This window comes from Emys orbicularis, chromosome 2 (genome assembly GCF_028017835.1).
Source record: "Emys orbicularis isolate rEmyOrb1 chromosome 2, rEmyOrb1.hap1, whole genome shotgun sequence".
NCBI lineage: Eukaryota > Metazoa > Chordata > Testudines > Emydidae > Emys > Emys orbicularis.
In genome coordinates, this window is record NC_088684.1 from 155,183,814 (window position 1) to 155,210,782 (window position 26,969).

At 42.2% G+C, this 26,969-nt stretch overlaps 1 protein-coding gene across 1 annotated transcript in view; it reads left to right on the forward strand.

The window, feature by feature from the left end:
- MYO10 (myosin X) overlaps positions 1 to 26,969 on the forward strand; it is a 184,829-nt gene that overhangs the window by 140,494 nt on the left and 17,366 nt on the right. Inside the window, exons 19-30 of the mRNA XM_065397764.1 lie at positions 1,625 to 1,749; positions 1,922 to 2,036; positions 6,834 to 6,940; positions 7,938 to 8,150; positions 8,466 to 8,493; positions 8,833 to 9,771; positions 12,772 to 12,895; positions 14,856 to 15,099; positions 18,312 to 18,407; positions 24,189 to 24,282; positions 25,413 to 25,468; positions 26,677 to 26,819. Of these exons, the coding sequence (XP_065253836.1) occupies positions 1,625 to 1,749; positions 1,922 to 2,036; positions 6,834 to 6,940; positions 7,938 to 8,150; positions 8,466 to 8,493; positions 8,833 to 9,771; positions 12,772 to 12,895; positions 14,856 to 15,099; positions 18,312 to 18,407; positions 24,189 to 24,282; positions 25,413 to 25,468; positions 26,677 to 26,819 (2,284 nt within the window). The remainder of the gene's footprint in view (positions 1 to 1,624; positions 1,750 to 1,921; positions 2,037 to 6,833; positions 6,941 to 7,937; positions 8,151 to 8,465; positions 8,494 to 8,832; positions 9,772 to 12,771; positions 12,896 to 14,855; positions 15,100 to 18,311; positions 18,408 to 24,188; positions 24,283 to 25,412; positions 25,469 to 26,676; positions 26,820 to 26,969) is intronic.

The following is a 26,969-nucleotide window of genomic DNA, read 5'->3' on the forward strand; positions in this document are numbered from 1 at the left end:
AAACATGATAAAATATTGCTATGAGAGAGAAATTAATGAAAGGAAGATTGTTGTGGTATTAACATCTTTGTTTTAAATGTTGATTGCTTTTGGGGGGGGGGATTGAAATTAATACACTAATATTTTTGAAGTTCCTTTCTGTACATATTTTGCTTTGTTTTAAATGTCTAGTAAATAGAACATAAAACTAATAAATTAGTTTAATTGTGACTGGCAGCAACAGAAGATATTTAATTCAATGAAGTTGTGCAGTTCTAAAATAATTATTGTGAGGTTGTGTTTTCTTAAAATTACTTGTGATAAATAAAGCGTCATTAAAGTTCACTGTTTGACAAGTAATGGAAAAAGCATTTTGAACCAGTGTCACATCACTCCCACTGATGTCCATTGACTGCAGTAGGAGCTGGATCAGGCCCTATATAACCCATTAGCCATATGTGCCATACTGTGCACTCAAGGCTTACTCAGGTAGATGGCCTGTACCAGCAAAGCAAGTGGTTTACCGTAAGCAAGTGAGTAGCCCCACTGAACTCAATGGAATTACTCACCTTATGTAGTTAAGCACATACGTATGTACTTTTCAGGATTAGGGTTAGAGTGCTCAGTGACTTGCAGGATTGTCATTTTACACTGACTTCAGTGGCTTTTTTATGGTTGTAATTTAGGGGAGAATTTGATTCTTCCACTGCAGCATCTGGTCAAAAAGCAAGATATGGCAAGAAAGTACCCATAGATCCTAAATAAGAAACACCACTGATGTTAACTTTTAGACTTTAATATGTGAATGATTGGGTTTATAATTTATCTGGTGCATCTCTTTTCTAAATAAAAAAGGATGTTAAAATAGCTAAACATAAAGCTAAAGAAACAGAATGTTGTGGCTGAATTTGCTAGGTAAATAAATGCTTTCTACCACATACACACAATAAAATGACCTGTCTGCTGCTTTGCATTGGTAGCCAATACATGACTAGTATGAAATATATGACTAATCAGAAGAGGGGAGAGACTGACAAACTTTTCATCATCAATTTTAAATAGGAAATGAAGTGTTTATCGTTATTACAAAATTAAGAAAACAAAACACACACAAACCTATTCCTTAGCTATTCTAATTGGTCTCAACCCCTATGTTTGTGTCACTGACATTTGACACAGAAGCAGGACTGATTATCTCCAGGGAATGCAGATTAAGGGGTTTATTTTTTTTTTCAAGCTTGTAGCTATTAATTTAGCAATTCCTTGGTCCTTTCCACTGTTTCATTATTGAGAGCAATGTCTAGTTACCAAATACAAGTGAAATGAAAAGAGATGGCTGATTGGGTTAAACAGGGGTTGCAGTGCTGCATAAGGAGATTACATTGTGTAATTATCCTTTTAGTTTGTTTCATCCTGAAGAGATATTTTATATGCCCTGAAATGTTCATGTGTTTAGAAACTATACCTCCAGTGTAAGGTATTTTGGGTGTAGGAAGCTCTGACTTGGCTCCATGCTTCTCTGATTTGTATGTATAGCTTTTCATTTATTTTCCCAAGATCTCACATTACAAATTTGATAGAGACCATGTTAATATCCGTTATTGTTAAGAAAGTTATTTTAATTTTAAAAATCCATTTGTTTTAGATGCCAGACCATTTCGACCAGACCGTGGTGCTTAACCAGCTACATTATTCTGGGATGCTGGAGACAGTGAGGATACGAAGGGCTGGCTTTCCAGTGAGAAGGCACTTTCAAGATTTTTATAAAAGGTAAACATGCGGTGGGACAATTGTATGAAACAAACATAAATCCTGGATACTGAGCTCATGCTCTTAACTAAGGGGATTTGAAACCTTATTAAATGGAGGGGGGTGGGGAGGGGGAAAATCTATTGTCAAATTAAGAGAGAAGTAATTTTTTTTTTCTTGTGGTGGGGGCCAGGTATAAAGTCCTAATGAGAAACTTGACTGTACCTGAAGATTTAAAAGGGAAGTGTGCCGTCCTCCTTCATCGGTATGACAGTACTAGCACCGAATGGCAGCTTGGAAAAAATAAGGTAACATAATCTTACTAGATGGTTGTCCTCTTTAATTAGAATCATAGAACCATAGAATATCAGGGTTGGAAGGGACCTCAGGAGGTCATCTAGTCCAACCCCCTGCTCAAAGCAGGACCAATCCCCAACTAAATCATCCCAGCCAGGGCTTTGTCAAGCCTGACCTTAAAAACCTCCACCACCTTCCTAGGTAACCCATTCCAGTGAAACAGTTTTTCCTAATATCCAACCTAAACCTCCCCCACTGCAACTTGAGACCATTACTCCTTGTTCTGTCATCTGCTACCTCTGAGAACAGTCTAGATCCATCCTCTTTGGAACCCCCTTTCAGGTAGTTGAAAGCAGCTAACAAATCCCCCCTCATTTTTCTCTTCTGCAGACTAAACAATCCCAGTTCCTTCAGCCTCTCCTCCTAAGTCATGTGCTCCAGCCCCCTAATCATTTTGGTTGCCCTCTGCTGGACTCTTTCTAATTTTTCCACATCCTTCTTGTAGTGTGGGGCCCAAAACTGGACACAGTACTCCAGATGAGGCCTCACCAATGTCGAATAGAAGGGAATGATCACGTCCCTCGATCTGCTGGCAATGCCCCTACTTATACAGCCCAAAACGCAGTTAGCCTTCTTGGCAACAAGGGCACACTGTCGACTCATATCCTGCTTCTCGTCCACTGTAACCCCTAGGTCCTTTTCTGCAGAAGAAATTCCATGGCTGTTGCTAATATGAGTCTAAGGACAGTATTTAGGCAGCTCCCACACGTTTTGTTTGTTTGTTTGTTTTTGTTTGGCAACAACACAGAGAAAAAAGCTTGATCTCAAACAACAGGCCTTTGCAGAGATTTCATCCTTCCTGTGAATGTATGCCCCTAGCATTCTCAAATCATGTAATAGTATTGCACGCATAGATATTCCATTTTATAGGAGTCTAAGAAACAGTTAAAAGTATACTGGGCAAAGTACTAGGGAAGATACTGTAAAGATCAATTCCAAATTGGTCAAGCTCGTCCAGCAGGCCTCTCATCTGTTACTGCTATGTCCCTTGGTATAACTCCCACTTAGGGTGACCAGATGTCCCGATTTTATAGGGACAGTCCCGATTTTTGGGTCTTTTTCTTATATAGGCTCCTATTACCCCCCCTCCACCCCCCCTCTGTCCCGATTTTTCACGCTTGCTGTCTGGTCACCCTACTCCCACTGATACCTTATGTATGGGGAATAAGGGGATAACAGACCCAGAAGTAAAGCTGGCTGAATTGTCAGGGGTCCAGTATAAATATTTGTGAAGAGCTTTGTTATTATTCTTGATGTGTTTTTACCATAAGGAATCCATGGCAAAGATACCTTGTAAAATACTTTGTAAAATCCCATTGATTTCAGTGAGACTTTCTATAGTAGCATTTACATTTAACAGTTCCATCCATTCCATAACACATCTAAAGGGCTTGAAAATAAGTGAATGGAAGTACCACATGGTTCCTGTGTGTTGTGTTCTTACAAGGTGAAATCTCAGCAAAAAAGCAGCATGTTAGTAAATCCAAAGGAGCCCATTAAGATAATATAGGTAGAATTGAAACTGTCTCCCATTATTAAGGGACCTAAAGATTTATAGATCACTTTGATTTACATTGACATTGGTCCCACCTTCTCGTAGACCACTGTTTACAAATAATGCAATAAATTCAAAGCCATAACTAGGTTTTGCTTCACATTGCATGTTCTCTCAGCCATGCAGTGTGTTAACCGTATTACACCCATTCACATGAATTAGAGTAATGTTGATTAAACCATGGGCATTGCTTCAAAATTTAGGGAAATAAATAGGAGAGACTCCGCACTGCTCTGAAAGCTCCATATACGTTAGAACCTTTGCAGCTGTCAGAGCTGGTTTTACAACTTTTCCAGCGATGCGCAAAAATCACCTAAGGGGATTGGTAAATGTACTTGTGAAGCAAGTCAGTAAGGAGCTTATTTCTGAGGAGGGCAAGAGGACATTAAATTCAAACCGTACATCTTGCGTGGACACAAGATCACCTGTATCACCTGCAAGAATCAGTACAGGGAGCAAGCCAAGGGCAAAGTGGCAGCCAGTTGTCTTGATTTTTGCATCTAAGTCAGACCCTAAATGTTTGTTTTAACTTTACCTGTAACTGCCCTTCACATTATTGAGGAAAGGACAATACAGTTCATCTGTACTATAGTAAAGAGGAAAAGGATAGCTTTGTATCCATTTTTAAAAATTACAATATACAAAACGAGGAATAAAACAGTTTTAACAGATAGAAAAAGACTTACTGTTTGTGGTATTTAATGATATTATCCCTTCCATTTTAACGTAAAAGGAGTGATGATAACATCATGGGGATTAGGGCAGCAGTTGAGATACTTCTTGTTCTTACAAGCCCAGATTCAGGAAAGCACTCCTGTTTGGGAAAACACACAAGCCCATGCTTAATACGTGATTAAATCCATCCCCTTTCAGGAAAGCAATTTAGTGCTTTCCTGAATCAGGACCATAGTGATCTAGAGAGTGCTAGAGCAAAATTGGATAAGAAAGGACAGTAGACCCACTGAAGCAGAGGCTGTTTCACACGCGGGAGTAAAGACTTCCCGCGGGAGTAAAGCTTATAAAAAACTAGATGGTGCAACCTTTACATTGGTGAGCACTTAGGCAATGGGACTTCTCATGCAAGCGAGTGCTCACCAATGTTGGGTAACTGTTGTATAATCCAGCCCCTTTGAGGCTCCACTCAGGACTGGATTATACCCTCCCATATGGGGAGTGCGGCTATCTTCATTGGTGAGAAGTTGGTTTGGTGTTTTGTTGTTGTTGTATAGAAGTAAAACAATTCCAGAAAAAGCCCTTATTCCTAGGGAAATGCTCTCTTTCCCATTGAAAAATGCATCAATGCAGAATAATAAATTTTAGTGATATCTGACCATCACCTTTTTTAATGGTTATTTCTGCCAAGTTAACAAACCCTGGTTCAAAAACAAGAGGCCATAATCCAACAGAGCTCTCCTGCTAAGTGACTAGCTTGCTCTTTCCTCACAACTCATTTCCTCGGTGCCCATTGAAATTGGAACAGTGGTGAGGATTCTGGCTCCAAACAGCCAGGAGATTTACATCCTTTTTCACCTGAACTCCACACAAGATTTTACTCCTCCCTCATCTCATAGCAAAACCCAACCAGTAGAGTGTCACCCTGTGAGAACTGCAGGGGAGGGGAGGAATGTGAAGGCAAGGTGCAAAGCAGCTGCACAACCACCACTACAGCCTGTGGACAGGAGTAGCAGCTGCTGCCCTCTTTGCCTCCTTCTGAACCCTCTTGCCCTCCTGCACTACACAGAGTTTTGGCTTAGTGAAGCTAGTGTGTGCCTGTGTGTCCACACTGGCCACACACTCACGTCACCTCCACAATCCCTAACTCCAGGCTCCTATAAATAGCTGCCCCGAGCTTGGCTCTGGTGTGCTTCAGATGCACACTGTCCCTGCACTAGGCTTCCGCCACTTCCTCTGCCCCAGTGCAGCCTAACACCACATTCCCACCAGATTTCAAGCCATACACCCAGAGTAGGTACCAGACGATTCAGCCCTAAGATGCAGATGGAAGAGGAGGTCTGGAAAAGGTCTTATACCACACAGGACACATAGCACAGGACTACGTTATAGCATCTTAATCAGCACCATTATTGTTAAGATTGGGTCAAGCATAGGAGATTTGTTATTCAACCATAAAAACTTGCTCCAGGCTGAAAATGAACTTTAAAACCCCCACTTGGTAACAGACTTTCTTTTTTGAGTTCCAGATCGTTTAAAAAATCAAGTTACAGGAGTGCAAGAATATAATTAAGATTTACCCATTTCAGTTGCAATTTACACACTACTGTAAACCTCAGAAGCCAAGTGCAACTTTGCAAAGTTGGTGTGGCATTGGCATGAGTGCTGTAGCTAAGAAGATACTTAAAAAACAGAAAATATAAAAATATATCCTTTACTACAGAAGTGGTTACTCTGCATACCTTTTGCTCATCAAATTTCCAAAGTTTTTTCAGTGAGTAGATTATGCTTTCCTCTCAGCAAGTGCATGTAAATCTTACTGAGTTATTTGACAACAGCAGTAGATTCACTGCTTAACAACAGGACAAAAATCTGCTCCTTAGTCAAGTCCCTGGACCTAAAACTGCTTTCATTTACATAGATGCTACTTCTGTTGATTTGATTTGTGCCCTGGCAAGAGGAATTTGCAGGAATGGGCCCTCTAAGAGTTTGTAGTAATTTGTTGTTACTCTGAATCAGTTTAAGCCTCAAGGCTGAATTTTCTGGCTCTGTCAGTGTAAGTCAGACTGTTCACATTGCTAAGCCAAAGTTCTTTTATGTGTGTATTAATCTTCAGGATAGAGCTACTTTGAAGAAAGTCTAGTAATAATGTTGCTGACTATAGTCGTTAGTGAGTAGACAATTTGGGTAAAATCCTGGCCCTGTTTAAGTCAATGGGAAAATTCCCATTGACTTCAGTAGGGTCAGGATCTCCTGGAATGGAGAAGGAGGAGTTGCCATTTTGGGGCTTTTTCATTTTTTGTTTTTAAGAGGAAAGTGTTCTTTTTTTTTTTCCTCTTAGGAAAATATATATATTGGATTCTGAATTCCTCCTTCAATGTCAACTGTGCTATCTAGCTACCTACATAACCTTGCATCCCAACAGCCTTTTATTATTATCATTGTTATGTTCATGTGCATTTGTAAGACATCCATCACTGTGGTAACTGAATTCAATTAAGCCAGAACTTTCCTTGCATAGGTCTTTCTTCGGGAGTCCTTGGAAAACAAGTTGGAGAAGCAGAGAGAGGTAGAAGTCACCAAGGCAGCCATGATTATCCGAGCACATGTCTTAGGCTATGTGGCACGGTAGGTAACAAGGTGGGAATATTAACTAGTGGGCTGCACATGCAGACTCTCCTCTGGGAGGGATTTCCAACGCTGCCTAGAGGATTCTCATTAATTTCTGTTAGGAATTGGGCACCCAGATCCCATAGGTGGTTTGGAAATCTCAACCCCATTTTGTCAACCCTTTAATAAAACAGTAGGTGGTTTGAATTGTTTTTAATAACTAAGATGTCAGAGTGTAGAAGATACACAGAGGAGCATTCATATAATATCATGGGACCAGATACACAGTAGATGTAGATCAGTGTAGCTCCACTGAAGCCTATGGAGTTACATTGAGTTACACTAGCTGAGGATCTGGTTTATCCTTTTTGCCATGACGGAAAGAACAATCAGTTTATGATTCTTTGTTCAAGAACAAAAGAACAATGGCATTGGGTGACTGAATTATGATGATGTATTTGCTCACCTAGTTTCATGCATTATGTATTAGAGTCAGGGTAGTACATCCCATCTGTTTACTTCTCTATTTCCTCTAAAAGTCAATAGAGGACAGTTCAATAGTTGTTTGCATAATGAGGTCATTTCTTTTCATGTGCATATTAGTCCTGTCCATATAGTCTGAACAGTATGTCTCATAAAACAACAAGAATTCTTTTTTTTTTTTAAGGACAAAGCTATTTTGCTGTGTGATTTTTCTTTTCATGGTGCAGGATATATATCAAAAACCCTGGTAGTTTCTAACAGCATTTCCTTGTCAGGAGGTATTAAAAATGTAAGGCTGGGTGGTGTGTATTTACTTAGTCAAGATACAGCTAGCTCTCTCACAGAAAGGCCTTGTCCACTTTCTAGGGAGAGATAACATAAACTATAATGGGAAAGCTGTCACAGGACCAGAGTTAGTACCTCTGTCCTTTTTACTACCATGGACTCTTTAATGCAGGGCAGTTACATAGAAACCTCAGTTAGTTGGTAGTCAAACCCTCTTTACAGAGAAGCTCTTCCTGTCTTCTTTCAGAAAGCATTATAAAAAGGTGCTGTACTACGTGGTTGTGATACAGAAGAACTACAGGGCATTCCTTCTAAGAAGAAAGTTCCTTCACCTGAGGAAAGCAGCCATAACCTTCCAGAAGCAGCTGCGAGGCCAGATTGCTCGACGTGTTTACAGACAGCTACTAGAGGAGAAACGGCGACAAGAGGAGGAGAGGAGAAGGAAAGAAGAGGAGGAAAGGTGTGCAGCGTGTGCTGTTGTTTGACTGGATCTGAAAGGCAGACATTAGGTTTCATGCTGTATTGCCTTTGCCTTAAGTAATCACAGCTGATTTTGTAAATCTTTACTAGTGATGACGAGAGATGTGTAGCCTTTGTGGGAGTTTCTCAGGCACACAAGGGGAGAATATACCCTTAGTGGTTTCATTTTGAGTTGCTATTTGTATTTGACAAAACCCCTCTGAAAATTCTACTACTGCCCTAATGAAGTCCCCTTCCCCCTTTCTTATTCTTGCTAACTTTTTTTTTTTTCTTATCCTTGCAGGGAAAGGCAAAGGCAAGAAGCAGAACGTCTTGCCAAGCAGGTAAATTACACTGTTAATACTTTCTGCTACCCTGTTTATTGCTGTCTCTTGCCCCAACCAATAAAAAGAAAAGAAAAAGCACCCAGGGCATTTAAACTAAACTTATTACAGAAGTTGGCAGGTGAAGCCAAAAGAAACTTGATATAGTTGTTTGCATGGGGATGTCTTTCACATCACACTTCATTTAGTTCCTGGCAAGGATTGAGCCTTTTGCATGCATTTGAGCTTTCCAGTGTCTATGGGTAAATGTAACAACACTTTCACTTCATCCTCTTATATGGAGGGAGAAGGGTTCTTTTAAATGAACAGCATGGAAGGATTATGGAGCTTGAACAACAGAAAGTAAGGAATCTTGCATTTCTTTTTCGAATGCAGGCTGAAGAGGAGAGAAAGCAGCAGGAACTGGCAGCCATTCAGAAAGCCCAGAAAGAAGCAGAGCTGAAGCAAGAGCTGGAGAAGCAGAAAGAAAACAAACAGGTGGAAGAGATCCTGCGCCTGGAGAAAGAGATTGAAGACTTGCAACGCATGAAGGAGCAGCAAGAGCTGTCCTTGACAGAGGCTTCCTTGCAGAGGCTGCAGCAGCTCCGAGACGAGGAACTCAAGCGGCTCGAGGATGAGGCATGCCGAGCAGCTCAAGAATTCCTGGAGTCTCTGAACTTCGATGAGATTGATGAATGTGTCCGAAACATCGAGCGGTCACTTTCTGTGGGCAGTGGTTATTCTGCCAAGCTCAGTGAACTGACTGGGAATGCATGCAGTGAAAAGCCCAACTTTAACTTCAGCCAGCCGTACCCTGAGGAGGAGGTGGACGAGGGCTTTGAAGCTGATGATGATGCGTTTAAGGATTCACCCAATCCAAGTGAGCATGGCCATTCAGATCAGAGGACGAGTGGCATTAGAACAAGTGATGACTCTTCAGAAGAGGATCCATATATGAATGACACAGTAGTGCCCACAAGTCCTGCTGCTAGCAACACCATGCTTATTGCTTCCGGCCACGACTCTCTCAGTCTCCACAACTCTTCGAGTGGTGAATCCACATACTGCATGCCAGAAAATGTGTCCTGCAGACCCCAGAATTCTGAGGAACTGATTTCTCCCGATGGGGACTATGATTATGATCAAGATGACTATGAAGATGGTGCCATCACTTCTGGCAGCAGCGTGACTTTTTCTAATTCTCACAGTAGCCAGTGGTCTCCTGACTACCGCTGCTCAGTGGGGACATACAACAGTTCTGGAGCATACAGGTTCAGCTCTGAAGGAGCCCAGTCATCTGTGAGTACCTTTATTTCTTGTTATCCACTAACATTATACATTCAGAAGAAATGGTAGTTAAATTTTTCCTTGAATGGTAGAAGTACCAAATCCAGTAGCTGTGTCTGTTCCTATAAATATGTGCGTGCGTTATATATAGCTTGACCTTGATTACACTGAACTTGGACATAGTTATCTACTGGCAACTAGATACCATTGGGATGGGTGTACTAGAAATCCACAGACCAATTAGATGTGGGAATTGCATTCCTAGTTAGAGGAATCTCTGGTTACAGGGTTATATCCTATCAATTTTGATGCAGAACTTTCCATTAATTTCAATCGGGAGTTCCATGCCTGGATTAGGACACAGTCTAAGTGCAGTTCTTATATGGGGAAGAGGAGTGAATTCATTGTAAGAAGATTCAACTATATATACAGGATAAAATAGTATTGAATCAACTGTTTGCAAAAAGCCTTGAGAAACTAGATACACAAAACCTTTCTTTGTCAAAAGTAACTATCATATGATAGCAAATGTTCATATTATTGAATGTGAATTCTTGGGGCACTTCTTTCTCCTTTGTTGAAGGCTCTTCTTCAGGGCTGTTGCTCAAACCCGTGGTAGGCTTTCAGTCCTTTTATTCTTCCAACCATAAATCTCTTGAAAGAACTTGGTTTCATCTACCAAATATACACCCAAAAGATTTATGGTTGGGAGAATAAAGGGACTAGAACCTATAGCGTGTTTGAGCAACCATGAAAACATACAAATATTGACTGGCTCTGAGGGCAGAAGCAGCACTAAAATATCTCGGACTCTTATATTTCAGGCAATACAATACAATGCAATACAATACGGGTTATTTTTACTCTTATTTTGACTGCTGTTGCCCTAGGAATAAGTTGGTATTTATTTGACTAATTCTAGGAGGTTTGTTTTTTCATCAGCTTATCTTCTGGGGAAGTCTCTTCCTCTGCTGGACAAGAGCAGTCTTCAGGAGACATGGACAGGACTGCCCGGGGGGGGGGAGCAAGTGGGGCAATTTGCCCCGGGCCCCACAGGGGCCCCCATGAGAGTTTTTGGCGGGTCTTTGGCAGCAGCTCCTTCAATGCCGCCGAACATATCCGGAGCGAGTGAAGGACCTGCTGCCGAAGACCCGGAGCTTCTTCCGCTCCGGGACTTCGGCGGCAATTCGGCGGCGAGGGCTCCTTCCGCTCCGGGTCTTCGGCGGCAGTTTGGCGGCAGGTCCTTCACTCACTCCGCGACCTGCTGGCAAAGTGCCCTGAAGACTCCAGGCCCCCTGAATCCTCTGGGCGGCCCTGGACATGGAACAGTTTCTGGGCAGAGGATTAGGACCTGGGGATCTCTCCAGATAGGAATGTGTTACAGGGAAGAAGTAAACTCTGGTGCCTTTTCCCTCCCTGACATTAGGGAATTAGCTCGTGTCGTGCTATTTGGGAACTTTTCCATACCAGCTTTGCCTAGGATACCTAGTGACCAATTTCCTACCTCAGAGAATGAGTGAACAATTACATGTTTCATCCTGCTACATTTCAACAGTATAGACTGAAGACTCTTTCTGTCCCCCATCTCCTACATGGTTATCTGTATATGAACCCAGATCAGGAACTTGGCAAACCTCTGAATATTTAAGGGCTGGGTGGACGGGAGGGGAACTTGCCCCATACCTAAGGATACTCTGTAGATTTTCCTTTTTGAAAACCTTCTAAGTTGAGTGTTACATACAGGCCTTGAGGGGTGGGAGGAGGTAGTGTACACCAGTCGCACCCTTCAAAAGGATAACTCCCCTTAACAGCTGTAAAGCTGTTCTATATAGATAGTAGGGCTAATTATAAACCAAGTGCAGAGCGTGAGCTGCTGAGCACGCTGAGCTTCCTTTGACTTCAGTGGGAATGGTGAAAGCTCTGTTCTCCTTAGGATTAGACTGTAAGGATTAAATTCAGATATACATGTGTATGAAGGGCCATCGGGCTCTGGGGAATAATATCTGAGGAGGCAGTGACTTTGCCAATGTTCCAGCTGAGGTAGGGGGCTTCTTTCTCAGATGGGATGCCTGAATGGGCCACGCTGTTCAACATAGTGGGAGGCATTTCAAACAAGCCTAAGTGAGTTAGTTATGCCACTAGAAGTTAAGCAACAAACTCATTTAGTTAGCTGTTTTTGAAAATCCCACCCTGTATTCCTGACTGACAGCTCCAAAATGAAATTGTCAGCCCTGGAGAAGATAATAAATAGACTGAAAGTCTGCCCACAATGGGAATTGGGAGAAGAAAGAGCCTTGTTCCCAGCAACACTGCCTACTCTGGCCCCCCATTTTGTCCCCACAGCACCTTTCCTTCCCCACAGGAGCAACCTGGGGACTACTATCAATGAGGATAATAACTACAATGGGGAACATTATGTTCCCAGATGGACGGGTATGGAGATGGTAAAGATCCTCCAAGAGCTGTTTGAGAAGTGGGTAGGGTTAAGTTTTTCATGTGTGACAGGTTTCAGAGTGGTAGTCTTGTTAGTCTGTATCAGCAAAAACAATGAGGAGTCCTTGTGGCACCTTAGAGACTAACAAATTTATTTGGGCATAAGCTTTCGTGGGCTAAAACCCACTTTGCATCATCTGATGAAGTGGTTTGTAGCCCACGAAAGCTTATGCCCAAATAAATTTGTTAGTCTCTAAGGTGCCACAAGGACTCCTCGTTGTTTTTTCATGTGTGTTTCTCTCCTCTCCCCACCCATCCCCCTTATTCTGTTGTGCAATACATACCTGACTACGGAGCATGTGCCATAGAACACGGCACAAAATGTTATGGTATCAGACTTCAAAAAATCTGCTGTATAAAAATCGAAACTTTGCTTTTTCTTAAAATGTTTTTATTCTGCAGCCATTAGCCATTCTGGTGTAAGCTCCATCCTATATTAGAGGCAGTTAACGTTTGTTGACACACTGTGCTTCCTGCCTCCTAGTTGCTCGTTTCACCTTTCTTCCCTTTCTTCCACAGTTTGAAGACAGCGAAGAAGACTTTGACTCCAGGTTTGATACAGATGACGAACTTTCCTATCGGAGGGATTCAGTCTACAGTTGTGTCAGCCTGCCCTACTTCCACAGCTTTTTATACATGAAAGGTACAAAGTCGACCAGAGCTGGTAAAAACCAAAATGTTCAGAAATCTCTCTAGTATTTTCCCCTTTTAAGGATTACAACTCCACTTCAGTACTGCTTGCTGTTTTATGATTTCTTTAAGGGGTGAGAGAATGACCTAGAGAGAGCCATTCTCAACTTAAGCTCTGATTGCAATGTCTTGTATCAGGCAGATTTCAGATAGTTCCTCTTTTTCAAAGGGACATGTACTGAGCAGCTCAGCTTCATTATCTTTTATAGTCCGCATTCATTTGACATAACATCTTCACTGACTAGTGAACAACTGAACATTGGATATGTCTTATAGAGTGGCAAGACAGCCTAAAAAGCTAGGTTGTACCAGAGGTAAAGGAGAGACCATCCCTGACCCAAGGACCTTACAATCGAAATAGATAAAAACATTCTGACATGCAGTGTACTAGGGGCCAGTGCCAGAGACCACTCTGAAGTCAATAGGAGTCTTTCAGTGGGCTTAGGATCAGTAATCCAAAAGAAGGCTATATTACAAAGTACTATGAGAGATTTAGGAAAGAATATATTCAGGAGTTTTTTCGTTATGATTCTTAGTTTTCCCAGCAGATGAGGGGCAGCAGCCTATAGGTTGTATTCTATTCTATATATCTGGTTTATTAACATAGTGCCCTCACGTAAGAAGCCGTGGGAACTTACATGACCCACAAAAATTCAAAAATTTGCTGTACCTCTCCCCTCTAACAACAATGACAATTACTCTATAAACCATTCAACACCACAGCAACTCTCCTTACTAATCACAGCATCATTCCGTTCACAAATCCAATATTACAAATATACACCCACCCCCAAAAACTAAATCCTTAAAACCAGTTAAAGTTCCAGAGGGCATATCAGACATAAATCCCAATTAAATTAATGAGTAAATATCCTCCAGGAACATTGCCATCCTACAATGGACAGAGGTAAGGTTATCTGAGTTTGTGTCAGCATGACGACTGTGGCTGATTCATATAGAGATGGTGAGGTATTTGTGAGTGGGTGTGTATGTGTGAAAAGGTGATGTATGCAGAATGGCTTTATGTTGTGGCCTGGCCTACCCTCAAAAGTTTTATTACTGTAACTATGTTGATTGGGGGATGGGTTTTTTGCCAATGTAGTTATATTAATAAAATCCTAGTGGGGCTGCAATTAGTTCTGGTATCACTTATTTTGTTTCCCAAACCATAATAAGCTATATCGGTATAAGCACTGTTATACAGGTATAACTGCACCCACACTATGGAAGTTATGGTGCTTTAACTGTGCTTGTATAGTTAAAGCAGCAACAGTTTCCATGGTAAATTCAGTTTCCTCAGCTGTACCAGCTCTGGTGGTTTTGAGTTTGCCATTATTTGCTCATAGCAAGCTTAAATGTTTAGGAGGTTTTTTGTAAGTTTGAATATGTATTAAATTCTGGTGTTAGCATTGCTTTTGTTGGGATAAACTACTCGGGGCCTAATTCTCATTTACAGTAAGGCCTGTTTACACCGTTCACCCACTTTAAAGCTGTTTTACATTGCCACAACAGTGTGAGGTGGCCTTAGGGTATATGAAAATGAGGTCTTCAGTCTCATGACTCATAACAGAATAGGGTGACCAGACAGCAAATGTGAAAAATCAGGATGGGGGTGAGGGGTAATAGGAGCCTATATAAGAAAAAGACCCAAAAATCGGGACTGTTCCTATAAAATCGGGACATCTGGTCACCCTATAACAGAAAGATAGCGATATTGTCACTTCACTGATTGGTTAACACCTTCCCATCGTCAGTGTTGATTCAGTCTCTTGATTTCATTATAAATAAAGATTACTTATTTCTTAGTTTCTCCGAGATAGACATACTCAGGGGATTAAATTTTTTGGATTGGTGTTTTTTGTTGTTTATTTTTAATGTAACCTTTTAAGCTAATCCTCTCTCTTTTCTCCTAGGCGGTTTAATGAACACATGGAAGCGACGCTGGTGTGTCTTGAAAGATGAGACCTTTCTATGGTTCCGTTCCAAGCAGGAAGCTCTCAAACAGGGCTGGCTGCACAAAAAGGGGGGGGGATCATCTACGCTTTCCAGAAGGAACTGGAAGAAACGCTGGTTTGTCCTCAGACAATCCAGGCTCATGTACTTTGAAAATGACAGTGAAGAAAAGCTGAAGGGCACCATTCAAATCCGAACAGCCAGGTAGGTTTAGATGTGCATTTTGGTTGGACAGAGCTTTACATAAACACCTGTCAGGACTCAACCCTGAAAGGTGCTGAGTGCCCTCAACTTCCATGCATTCGTACATGTTTGTGTGTGTGTGAGAAAGTACTCAGCACTGGCCTAACTTGACTCCAGTTGAAGTCAGCTGAGGTCTTACCGCAGTCAGACCAACACTGAGCATGTTTGAAAAGTCCAGCCCTACTTATTTAGTAGTCACTCAGGACAGTTTGAGACATGCTGTCAAGTCTTCAATCACAGGGAGACCGGGAATGAAGAAGGTGAAAGAAGTATTGTCTAGCCTTTAGTCTTAGTAATTTTTAATCTACCATGAGTCACAGTCAGATGTCTTCTCAGGGAGGCCTGTTACCACACATACATTTTCCTTTACCTTTAATATAAATGCACTAATTTCCTGGCCAAATCAGTTTTCTAAAATTATATGGTGGTTAAAAGAGGGCTTTATAATGGAAGCTGGTTACAACCTTAACTGTGGAGAGGCTACCATCTCCCCGCACTATACCATATTCTTATAATTAATCAAAATGCTTTCAGTCACTAGAAAGTACATTTTCACAACACTGTTTGGGGCTTTAACCAGCATTGCCTTTAATTGGAATCAAGTCACTAAAACTCCCACACAGCACTTTAACAACGTAGGAGTGGGCGTATATACTGTTATCAGGTACAGATAGTTCCACGTGTTTCACAATTCCAAGCCTCTGAAGGCATGTTTGAAAAAAAGATTTTCTATGTGAAAATGTCTTTGCTTTCTCTTCTAAAAGTTCAGTACATCTTATAGGTTTGGGGGTAGGGAGGTTCCTAAGTGGGTATGAAGATGAAAGACTGATAGTGCTGGCTAGTCTCAGTTCTGTGTGGAAGTGTGTGTAATTTTCCCCACATGGCTTTGCTAATGTATGTTAGGATTGGTTACAACACCTTGTTCCTGTTCTCTGCCTATCATTTGTATTTTATTACTACTAACTTATTTTTAACCTAAATCAAAGCTCCGTCAAGTTTTCTTTGTGGAAGTGGCTGCTCTCTATCTGCTCTTTGGGCTTGATCCAGTGCCTTCAATGGGATTCCCATTGACTTCAGTGGGCTTTGGATCAGGCCCTTTGAGCATGTACAGATCTGTCACAATAGTAGTAATGAGCAGCTACTGACATAGTAAATCCATGAATATAGATCCTGGATTCTTACAACTAGCCTTTTGTTACTCTTGAATTCGATATTCACATACACCATATCGGTTATGACTAAGGCTCCGTGTTTGTCACAGAGGTCTTTCTGTGACTTCTGCAGTGGTTGGTGCGCCTAGCCCGGGGGCCACCTGAGCAGCTTGGGCAGCCCGTGGGCGAGGCCCCCTTGCCCACCAACAGCAAGAGTTTGGGTGTGGGAGCCTGAGCTGGGGGATGGGGTGCAGGGTGGTGCTTACCTGGGGAGGGCGGAGGCAGCACGTGGAGCTAGAAGCTGGGGTTGCCGCTTCCCAGGAGCTAGGTAGGAAGTCTGCCCCCCACCTCACCGAGCACCCCCCCTCCCCCGGGCCACAATGCAACTCCCCCCCAAGCACCCATGGCGCGCCCCTCTCCAGCTGCGACCCCCTCTCCAGCACCCACGGTACCCCCCCCAGGCCGTGACACACACATACACCCCACGGCGCCCTCAGGGCCACCCTCCCGAGCCGCGCCCCCCCCAAGTTTTAGTCAGGGGTATATAGTAAAAGTCATGGACAGGTCACGGGCCGTGAATTTTTGTTTACTGCCTGTGACCTGTCCATGACTTTTACTAAAAATACCAGTGACTAAAATGTAGCCTTAGTTATGATAGTCCTTACTATGATGTCTACCAAAATCCAGATTTCTTGTTGCTACATTATATCAGAATATTGTTTCACTAATGGTCATCTTAAAAAGCTTTTTGATGAATTCATCCATTATCCACTCTCTTTTAAAGATGAACCTCAAAGAAGATGTTTAAAGCTAAACTGAACTCTTCAGATTTTTCTAATCAATAACTGAACATTTATAAACATAGAATAACAAAAAGGAGCTTGTATCTGAAAAGGTCTACGTGGAACAAAAAATAAAGTGTAGTTTCTAGGCAGTGGAATTAGAATTTAAGGGGTTTATTTAATCAGTGAGCAGATTCCTAAAGCATCCGAGCTTTAGTCAAAGAGAATGAAATCTGCTACTTCACTTATATTATTTAAAAGGCAAATACTAGGGTAACATCATAGTAAGGAGGAGGAAAGTAAAATTCAGGAAAAGGACAAAATATGGAATCATTTTTTTCTCTTACATTTAAAATTGCTTTTTAATTTTTTTTATCTGTACATGGATGACAAGGGTAGATCAGAAATGTCATGTGTTGTGATAGGAAAGAGATTTATGAGAAGAGTGTTGGTTAATTAACAAGGGGAAAAATAAGCTTAAGATAGAAACTGGGCAGGGGGGGACAAAAAGCCAAAAATTACCATTTAAGCCTTGGGAAATGCTTAGCAGTACATGGAAATAACCAAAGTTTGTGAATTGCTTTAAACACACAGGGCAAGATTTTGAAAAATGACTTGTGGTATTTTGGGGGCCTTGATATTTCCATGTCTGACTTGAGACACCTCAAAAGGGTTGGTTTTCAGAGGGTGGGTGCTCAGCACTTCCTGGAAACCAGGCCCCTTTAATATGACTTAAACTGGGCACCCAAAAACTGACAGACAAAATGCCGTTACGTTTGAAAATCTTGGCCTGCATTTCTGGCATCTTCAGCAACCCCTTGAATATTTTAAGGAGTCAGAGTAAGACCTTATGTTCCTTTCCTCAACACTGGTTCTTTTTTTAGAGATGACTCTCTTCCCCCTCTTGTTGCTCTTAGTAAGGTTTTTCTTTGTTGTTGTAAGTATTTATTTTTTAAATGACAAGTGGGAAAAAAAGGCCACTTTAAAAAGTAAATATTCATAGTGCTTTAAACTTGGGTAACTTGGACAGTGGCTACAATGGCCATGACAAATGTTGTTTTGGTGAATTGATAATGTTTAAGTAACAGGAGTCTGCATTACACATCTCAAGTGAATCAGGGTAAAACAAGTAAATATTATTATGAAATATTAGAGTGTCTAAGCCGCTCACTAGAAGAGCATATTCACTGTGCATGGGGTATCTCTCTAGCTTTAATTCTGGCATTTGCATCCATTTCAGAGAGATTGTTGATAATACCGGTAAAGAAAATGGGATTGATATAGTAATGGCCGACAGGATCTACCACTTGATTGCTGACTCTCCTGAGGATGCTAGGTAAGAGAATCATTAAGCTCTTCTTCTCCATATCATTCTAACTCTTGCAACAGCAGCAATGTATTGACTGTCTTTTACATGCGATCTCTGAAGGTATTGGCTAGCAGTATTAAACACACTGCATTTAATCCCCTTTGAAAGATCTTGTGAGGCAGTTGGAGATTGCAGCCACCAGAGGCTGCCAGTGGCAGCGTGGTACAGAAAAGAGCCAGATCAACAGTGCTGCGATAACCGGGATTCGGCCATGCCTGCTCCCTGTGACACCTTTAATATTCTCTTGCCTGTACAGGGTCATTTCCTTTGGCCACTTCTCTCACTGCTTTTTGTGCTTCTCAGGCCCTTCTTCACCTGCTTAAAAAACTGATGAAATCCATATGCTCCACTGTAGGCTGTCTGAAATAAGGCCCTGGTCTGGCAGGCTCCTACACTGTTCTCTTTAGAGCCTAAAATCTTTTCATATGTGAGATTTCACATGGTCTCTGTAGTTCAGAGGAGTGCACTCACATTCACAAATGAGAAGACTGTGGTATTTAGAGCAAAGCACATGATCTCCATCTGCTCAGCTGTTAAAGGTCTTAGAATCTGATACGGATCCTTGGCAGCAGCAAGGAAAAATTGCTATCCATAGTCTTAAGGGCTAGGAGCAAGCTAATGCTGCTAGCTCTATTATATTCCAAATCCAAAAATCTGAATTAAAAAAACTACCTGCAATTTCTGAGTGACAATAACATACTTGCCTATTACATCATTTACAAAAACACAAGCATACAAATGTAAGAAAATAAATAATTAAGGTTATTTTTAAATCTTACACTGCCCACTGAGCTGGACTCCCAGGACGAGAAGTGAGGATATGTGGGTATTTTTACTCTGTGGCCTCATCCAAGTTACTTAATGCTAGATCCACAAGGGACTTAGGTACCTAAGTCCAATATTTAGACTCCACTGAGATCCCGATAACCCCACTCAGCTGCCACCTAACCATGTAGACGCCTAAGTTTGTATCAGTAAAGTTCCCTAGGTGCCTAAGTTTCTACCAGGAGATGTGCAATATCACCTAATTTCTGATCCCGCTGAGCTGTGCAGCATCCTAGATCATGCCTAAGCCAGGCCTGGTGGGATTCACAAGCTAGGCATTTCATAGAATCATAGAATATCAGGGTTGGAAGGGACCTCAGGAGGTCATCTAGTCCAACCCCCCGCTCAAAGCAGGACCAGTTCCCAACTAAATCATCCCAGCCAGGGCTTTGTCAAGCCTGACCTTATCTCCATTTATCTTGCCTGTGGGGTGACCACACCTACTGGATTGGGTCTCACATAAAAGACAACTGGGAGTGACCAGATTGGGAGTTTTTCAGATGGGGGGGTGTGTGTGTCCATCCCAGAATGCTTAATAGCCCAATGGTTAGGTCTCCCACGCTCCACATGAGTATCTTCAAATCCCCACTCTGCCTGAGTTGGAGCAGGGACTTGAGCGTGGATAGTTGGTGGTGTGGCTCCTTCAATCTCTCCTGTTGAACCTGTTCCATTTTGTATAAATAATTGTTCACTGGACCAGAGAGAGAGACAGACTAGCCTGCTGGTCAGTGCACTCCCCTGCGTACAGCAGACCCAAAATCAAGTACCTGCTCTTTATCAGGCAGAGCAAGGATTTGAAATCAGATGTCTCACCTCCCAGTGAATGCCCTAACCACTACGCTGTGTAAGTGAGGGAGGGGCACTCTCGCTCATAGCACATGTGAAAAGGCTGACCTGGCTCAGCCATCTAACTCCAGGAGTGGGTTCAGGGCTGTGAATCCTAAGTAGAGATCGATACCTCCAACCTGGAGCTAGGTGCCTAACTATGTTTGAGGGGCGGGTCTTAGGTCCCCAGTCCCCTTCCTACTGGCTAGCTTAGGCAGCTCCCCACTCAGCATGCTGGCTTTTGTGGATCCTATTCTTAGTTGCTTTTCTCTTCCCTGGCAATGTTTAGGGCAGGGGTCGGCAACGTTCGGCACGCGGCCAGCACATCCCTCGGCCCGCGCCGCTTCCCGCCGCCCCCATTGGCCCGGGACGGCGAACCGCGGCCAGTGGGGGCCGCGATCGGCCGAACCTGCCGCATCAGCAGGTAAATAAACTGGCCCGGCCCACCAGGGTGCTTACCCTGGCGAGCCGCGTGCCTAACGTTGCCGACCCCTGGTTTAGGGAGCCTGGGCACCTAACTCATGGCTGAAGGTTCCATTGGGCAGCAGGGCACCTAAAAGTCAGGTGTTTCAACACAGCCTAAGTCCCCTTTGTGGATTTAGTCCTTAACATTTCTATTACTCTGTTTTCTCATTTGTAAAATGGGAATAATACTTCCCTCCATCACAGGGGTATTGAATATAAATTAATTAATGTTCGTAAAGGGCCTTGAGATCTTCAGATTGCAGTTCTTCTTATTCATACTTTAAAGGGAAACTTTTCATAGGCTATAACAGCACAGTTAATTCAGTGATCTCTTTTGAAATTAAAATGAGCTGCTAAGTCTTCCTTAAAATTATAGTCTGAATCCATTTGTAAGCGTTCCATTATTAACTTGAGAGATTTGTCATAAGTTACAGTAACATATAAGTATAAAGATCCAGTTAGTTAGTTTTGTCTGTTTGAACTACTCTGTCTCTGGCAAACTGCTCTACTGAGGAGCCAATAAGAAATTACCAGAGTTTAGGGGCTTTCATGTTCTCAGTCACATATCTCTACCTTTTTCCAAAACATAGGAGGAGACAATGACTTCAGTTTCAGTGTTCGTTTAGTATACACACCACACACATTACAGGTTAATTCACCTGCTGGCATTTTCCTTGTTTCTGTTTCCACAATCCACAATTGTTCAAAGATACCTTGGTTCCAGTAGGAGATGTATAAAGATTTTCAGAGGTGTTGAAGCGAAGGGAGCTCTGAATGTTCAGCACTGTTGAAAAGCGGGTCAAAAATTGATTTAGAAGTATCTGTTAGTTAATTCTGATTACATTGAATGAAGTACATTGAATGAAATGGTCTGAGGTCTGTGTTGTTCCCTATGCAGGTTAATCTCACACATGGGATGGAAATGCCACACATTTTGTACTTATTGTTTTCTTTACATTGTTCTGGTGTGGGGAGAAGGGGCACAGGCATGCAAACAAACAGTTTGGGGGTTAGCTGATCCTCTGAGACCCAATCATTAACTTGGGAACTGTAGAGCTGAGCTGCCATCTTCCTTTCACCCAGGTGCAGGGTTTTCATTCATTTTGAACTAAGTAATTTCTAAAAAATATTTTAGGAAAATATGTACACTACTTGTACTTGAAGTTAAACTTCGATCACTCTTTTTAAAAATACTACTATGTGCCCACATTAGCTGTTGTATAATAAAAGGTTAGTATGAGGTCTGGCTTCTTTGATATGATTTAATTAATACATTGGATTTTAAATAAAATACCTGTGGGTCAGAATCTGGAAAGGAAAGGAAAGATGAATCACTGTTTATAATCTATGGGAATATTTTGGGTTTAGGATCCTTTAATAGCTGAACCTTTCCTTCCCTCTTCAGAGGGGCCCTCCTCGTGTCAATACTCCCTCCAGCAAGGGAGGGCTGGAGGTGATGCTCTCTGGAATCTGTGTCATTCTGAGCATTGACCGGGGAGCTGTTTGAGAGCTAATAGACACTGGATTAGAACTGGGCCAGGCTTCCATAATGAAACTGTTTTGCCTGCTTTCAGATTTTGTCACAAACTAAATTTCAGGCCAAGTTCAGGAAAAGGCTTGCGCAACTTTTGATCAACATGAGTTTTGAGTAAACCTGGGCTGATTTATGACCGTGAGTAGAAACCATGTGAGACACATCCTAGGTTTGAACGGTTTCACCTGAAACTTGGCAGCTCTCCTTCAAGAATTGCCCTGTGCCAATCTCCGTTGCTAGGGCACTTGCACCCTCAGGATGCAGGTACAGAGCCAGTTGGAAAACAGTGTCCAATGTGGATCTAGATTTTTCATGCAGAGGTATATAAAGGACCATAACCCTATTCTCAGCTTCCTTCCTACTGCCATAGGGTCTGGATCAGCTCCAGCACTCTCATTCATTCCCCATTTCCTAAATACTGAAGTTTTTATAGCGGCTACTAATTAAAACGTTACATTTGTGGAAGAAGTTAGGCAGGGTACTAAACCTCTGGCTGTTGTGATGCTGTTTTAACCACTTAGTCTCTCTAGAACTGTTACCAGAAGTCCAGTTTCCAGATGTGTATGGGTGTGGAAACCTGGCATTTCCTAAACACCACAGTTTTCAATTACGTATGTGTGGGGAGAGGATCCATGAATGTAGGCAGTTGTTTCAGAGAGGCCTCTAAACTTAAACCCACAATTTTGCATAGAAAATGTTCATGTATACACAACTTCTGCAATTGCAAAAAGTGTGAAGATGCAGTTTTAGAGGCTGGGATGAGGCCCTTTGAAACTTGGCCCTAGGGTAAGTATCTTTAGAATGGCAAGTTAATATCTCAAAGAATGACATTCAGGAAACCTGCAGAACTGGCCAAGTTCGGTGCTCATATTTCAGTGGGATTGCACAAGGTAATCGGGTTCTAACTGTACAGGGACCAGAAGTAGATGAAATATATCCCAAAGGCAGACCACGTGGCTGAAGTTCAGCTCTTCTGTAATTGCTACTCAGGATTACAGTTTGGAATAGCAACCCCTGCTCCACCACCTGCCAGCTATTTGGGGATACCTGACCATTGGATTGGAATAAATTGACACTGGCCCATCTTCAGTGCTTCCTTCCAAAGCAGCCTAGCGCAGACTGATTTTTGCCTTGCTGCTGACTACAGACAAAAGTAATGTGTGGGGAGTTTTTTTGTCCTCCCCCTTCCCATGCCACATGCACAGAGGACTTAAATACGAGATTATATAAACACGCACTTTTTCAGATGTATAGTAATAAGAAATGTCCAATCACAACATTACTACATCAGGATTTAGGGAATCATTTGAGGTGTGAACGTTCAGTGTTTTAAAACAAACAAACAAAATGTCCAGATTACTAATGTATCTATTCCAGCTGAACTGTTTGCTGTATGTTTGGGTACATCCAGGTCATAGAAGGGCTTCAGTGGGATTACAGTCAATTCTTGAGAGATACCTTGTGTTAATAAAGAGTATTTACCTTAAAATGAAATGGTGTAAAGGGAGTTGGTATTGGAGATCTAGGAAAAAAACTTTGGGGCAGAGGGGGTATTCAAGGATATTCTGGTTATCAGGGCCGACCCTACCCATATGCAAAGTACGCAGCTGCGTAGGGCACCAGGAAATTTGGGGCACCAAATTTCCTGGTGCCCTGTGCAGCTGCATGCTGCTCCAGCCCCAGTCCCGCCTCTTCCCACCCCTGCTCCGCCCCAGAGGACTGCAGCAGGGCCGGGCCTGCACTCACCGGCAGCGGGAAGTGCAGCGACCCGGTCCCAGCCACGCCGCCAGTGAGTGCTGGGGGGCAGTTTCCCCCGTCCCCCAAGCCAGCCCCCCCTCCCCTCCCCCGCGGAGGGGGCTGCGTCGGGCCCCTGAATAGCTAGGGACGGCCCTGCTGGTTATTTCTTCTGGGATTCTGTCATTATTTGAACTGACTGCACAGAGGCTTGCTGTTTTTTTGAGTGCTGAGAACAGAGCTCCTTTCTGAGGCAGTTCAGGGAACCTGTAGAACCTGTTGCTTTTCCACAGGCCACAAATGTGATAGAGGTTTCTTGGGTGTGAGCCTTTTGTCATGTTGGTGTTTGGCTTTCTCTCTTGCAGCCAGTGGTTCAGCGTGCTGAGTCAGGTCAATGCTTCCACAGAACAGGAGATCCAGGAGATGCATGATGAGCAAGCAAACCCACAGAATGCTGTGGTGAGTCAAAATTTAAAGGCATAGAAGCCTACATTTTTAGAAAACAAAGGGCCTGATTGTGACAGGGGTTGAACACCTCTGAAAATCGGACACAAATTTCCTTGTGTATGTTATAAACATATTTGTGGTAGTGGCTAGAGGGCCCCATTGTGCTAGGCACTTTGCGCACACACACACATAATGAGAAGATAGCCCCTGCCCCAGGAAGTTAAAGCCAATATCTAGAGGTTAACATTTCTTTTATTAATCTAAATTTCCTTTTTACTACTTATAGTCTCTTGATTTTGCATTTCACTGTCCTTGAGAAAAGAAAATATATTACACACCTCTACCCCGATATAACGTGACCCGATATAACACAAATTCGGATATAACGCGGTAAAGCAGTGCTCCGGGGGGGCGGGGCTGCGCACTCCGGTGGATCAAAGCAAGTTCGATATAACGCGGTTTCACCTATAACGCGGTAAGATTTTTTGGCTCCCGAGGCCAGTTATATCGAGGTAGAGGTGTAGTTGGTTTCACTTTTTTTCTAGTCAGTTTCCCTATGAAATTTTCATGCTCCAACACAGTAGTGCAGTACTTCGGGTTAAAGTACTAGAAAGGCATGCTTGTTTGATTAAATTAAAAAATACAACTATCTGTTAATTTAAAAAAAAATATTGGAACATTTCCGTTGGTTATTTTTACAGAACATATAACTGGGGGGCAGATTTAACCCATTCAGTTTAGAGAGTGCTAACAAGGAAACAAAGGAAAATAAAAATCTAGATTTCTGTTTGATGTTGGCTTCCCAAGGTTCTATGCTGTGTGGTGGTAAGTTCACTAGGGTATTGTAAATTAGGTCAAAATTGCAACTGAGTTGTGAAACTCAGAAAAATAGAAGTTGTTTTTGAACTTGCTTTGCAGTGAATGTAACTAAAGCTGATCTGTTTATCTGAAAGCCCTGTTCCCTTTCCCCTAAATTTTAGTGGTTAGAAGAAATTGGCACCTAGATCTATATAGTTTTGCATAACCAAAGTATGCAAAGTAATTCCCAGTTTTGCTTATACCTAAAAGTAATGTATTGAATAATATATTTTAGTGATATTGAAATGTCTGCCTCTTTTTTTGATTGGGTTTTTGTTGCACAGGGCACACTGGATGTTGGACTGATTGATTCTGTGTGTGCTTCTGACAACCCAGATAGGTAAGTTCCTCTGCCATTTTTGGCTGGGGTGGATGTTTCCTCTTTTAAAATTTGACATTTTTTACACTGATCTCCATATTTTGCACATGAAACTATTTCACTGCCTTTCCTTTTTGATAGTGCCAAAATTGAGATTTTCCAACATAATGTACGAAGTGGGTGGGGAAGGATCTGCATCAGTTCTAGTGTGGGTTTTGCTGACTTGCCTGGCACAAACAGTCTCTCTTGTTTGGGTCAGCATGTGCATCAATCAACAGGGTGAAAGCCTCGTAGCTATTTTTTGCTGCTCTTCTCTGAATTGTCTCCAAATAATTTTGCCATTAAAATGTCCAGAACTGAGTGCAATATTCCTAATGTCTTCTCACTAGAACTGCAAAGTGAAAGTCTGTTATCTTCCTGCTTGATGCTGATGATCTGCTTATGCATCCCAAAATGGCATGGGCCCTGATAAAGGCTTTCTGATATAATTCTTGCGAGCTGTATCTTGGGTAGAAAAAGGGTCTAAAGAGTTCAAAGTACATGGCTTGTGGAGACAGAAGAGCACAACAGTAGAATCTAATCCGTGTAGAGCCACCAAGACAGTCCACTCGTGTGATCTTAGGCAAGCAGGTCAATTTGCTGGTGCCTCAGTGAATCCTGGGGTAGGATTGGATGAAAGCCAAAATCTCATTAAAAAAGAGACTCTGCTGCCTTAATTGCACTGTATTAAAAATAAAGGGATCTGTGTTCACATGCTGCTTCATTATAAATCTTCGTAAATTATAGTTGGTTTTAGCTAACGTAGTTACTGAAGCAAACACTTTAAATGGAGATGACCATGAACTACAAAGTTTGGATCCAGAGCCAAACTTCAAGGTGGTTTTTGTTGTCGTTGTTGGAGTGGGGAAGGATCTTATGTTGGGCTGATATAAAGATGAGGCAAAGTCTGGATATAAGTTTCCCCAAAGTTTAGGGCTGCATAAACCCAGCATTTGGTACAAACCCATCTCTTATTTTAAACAGTCTTTTTTAAAAGCTTAACATTTTATAGGGCTAGAGTTCTTGAAATAAATGGTGCAGAAGTGAGGAACACTTGCCTGAATATAAAATACAAACAAGAGGGAAGTGTTTATGCTTATGGCAAGTGAGGTAAGTCAGTCATTTAGTTGTGGTGCAAACAGTAGTTATATTTACTGTATGGGTTTTTCCACCTTCGTTTTTTTCCATAGACCCAATTCATTTGTGATCATCACTGCTAATCGTGTTCTCCACTGTAATGCTGACACCCCTGAGGAGATGCACCACTGGATAACACTGCTGCAGAGATCAAAGGGAGATACCAGAGTGGAGGGGCAAGAATTCATAGTCAGGGGTAAGAATTAATGGGAAAGCAAACCAGAGGAGTTGAATTGTATAGATAAGTGGTTCCCAAACTGTGGTCTGTGGAGCACTTGCTGGTGGTCTGCAGAGAGCTCGCTGGTCACATGCTGCTGGCTTTGTTTCCTGCTGATAACTCAAGGGA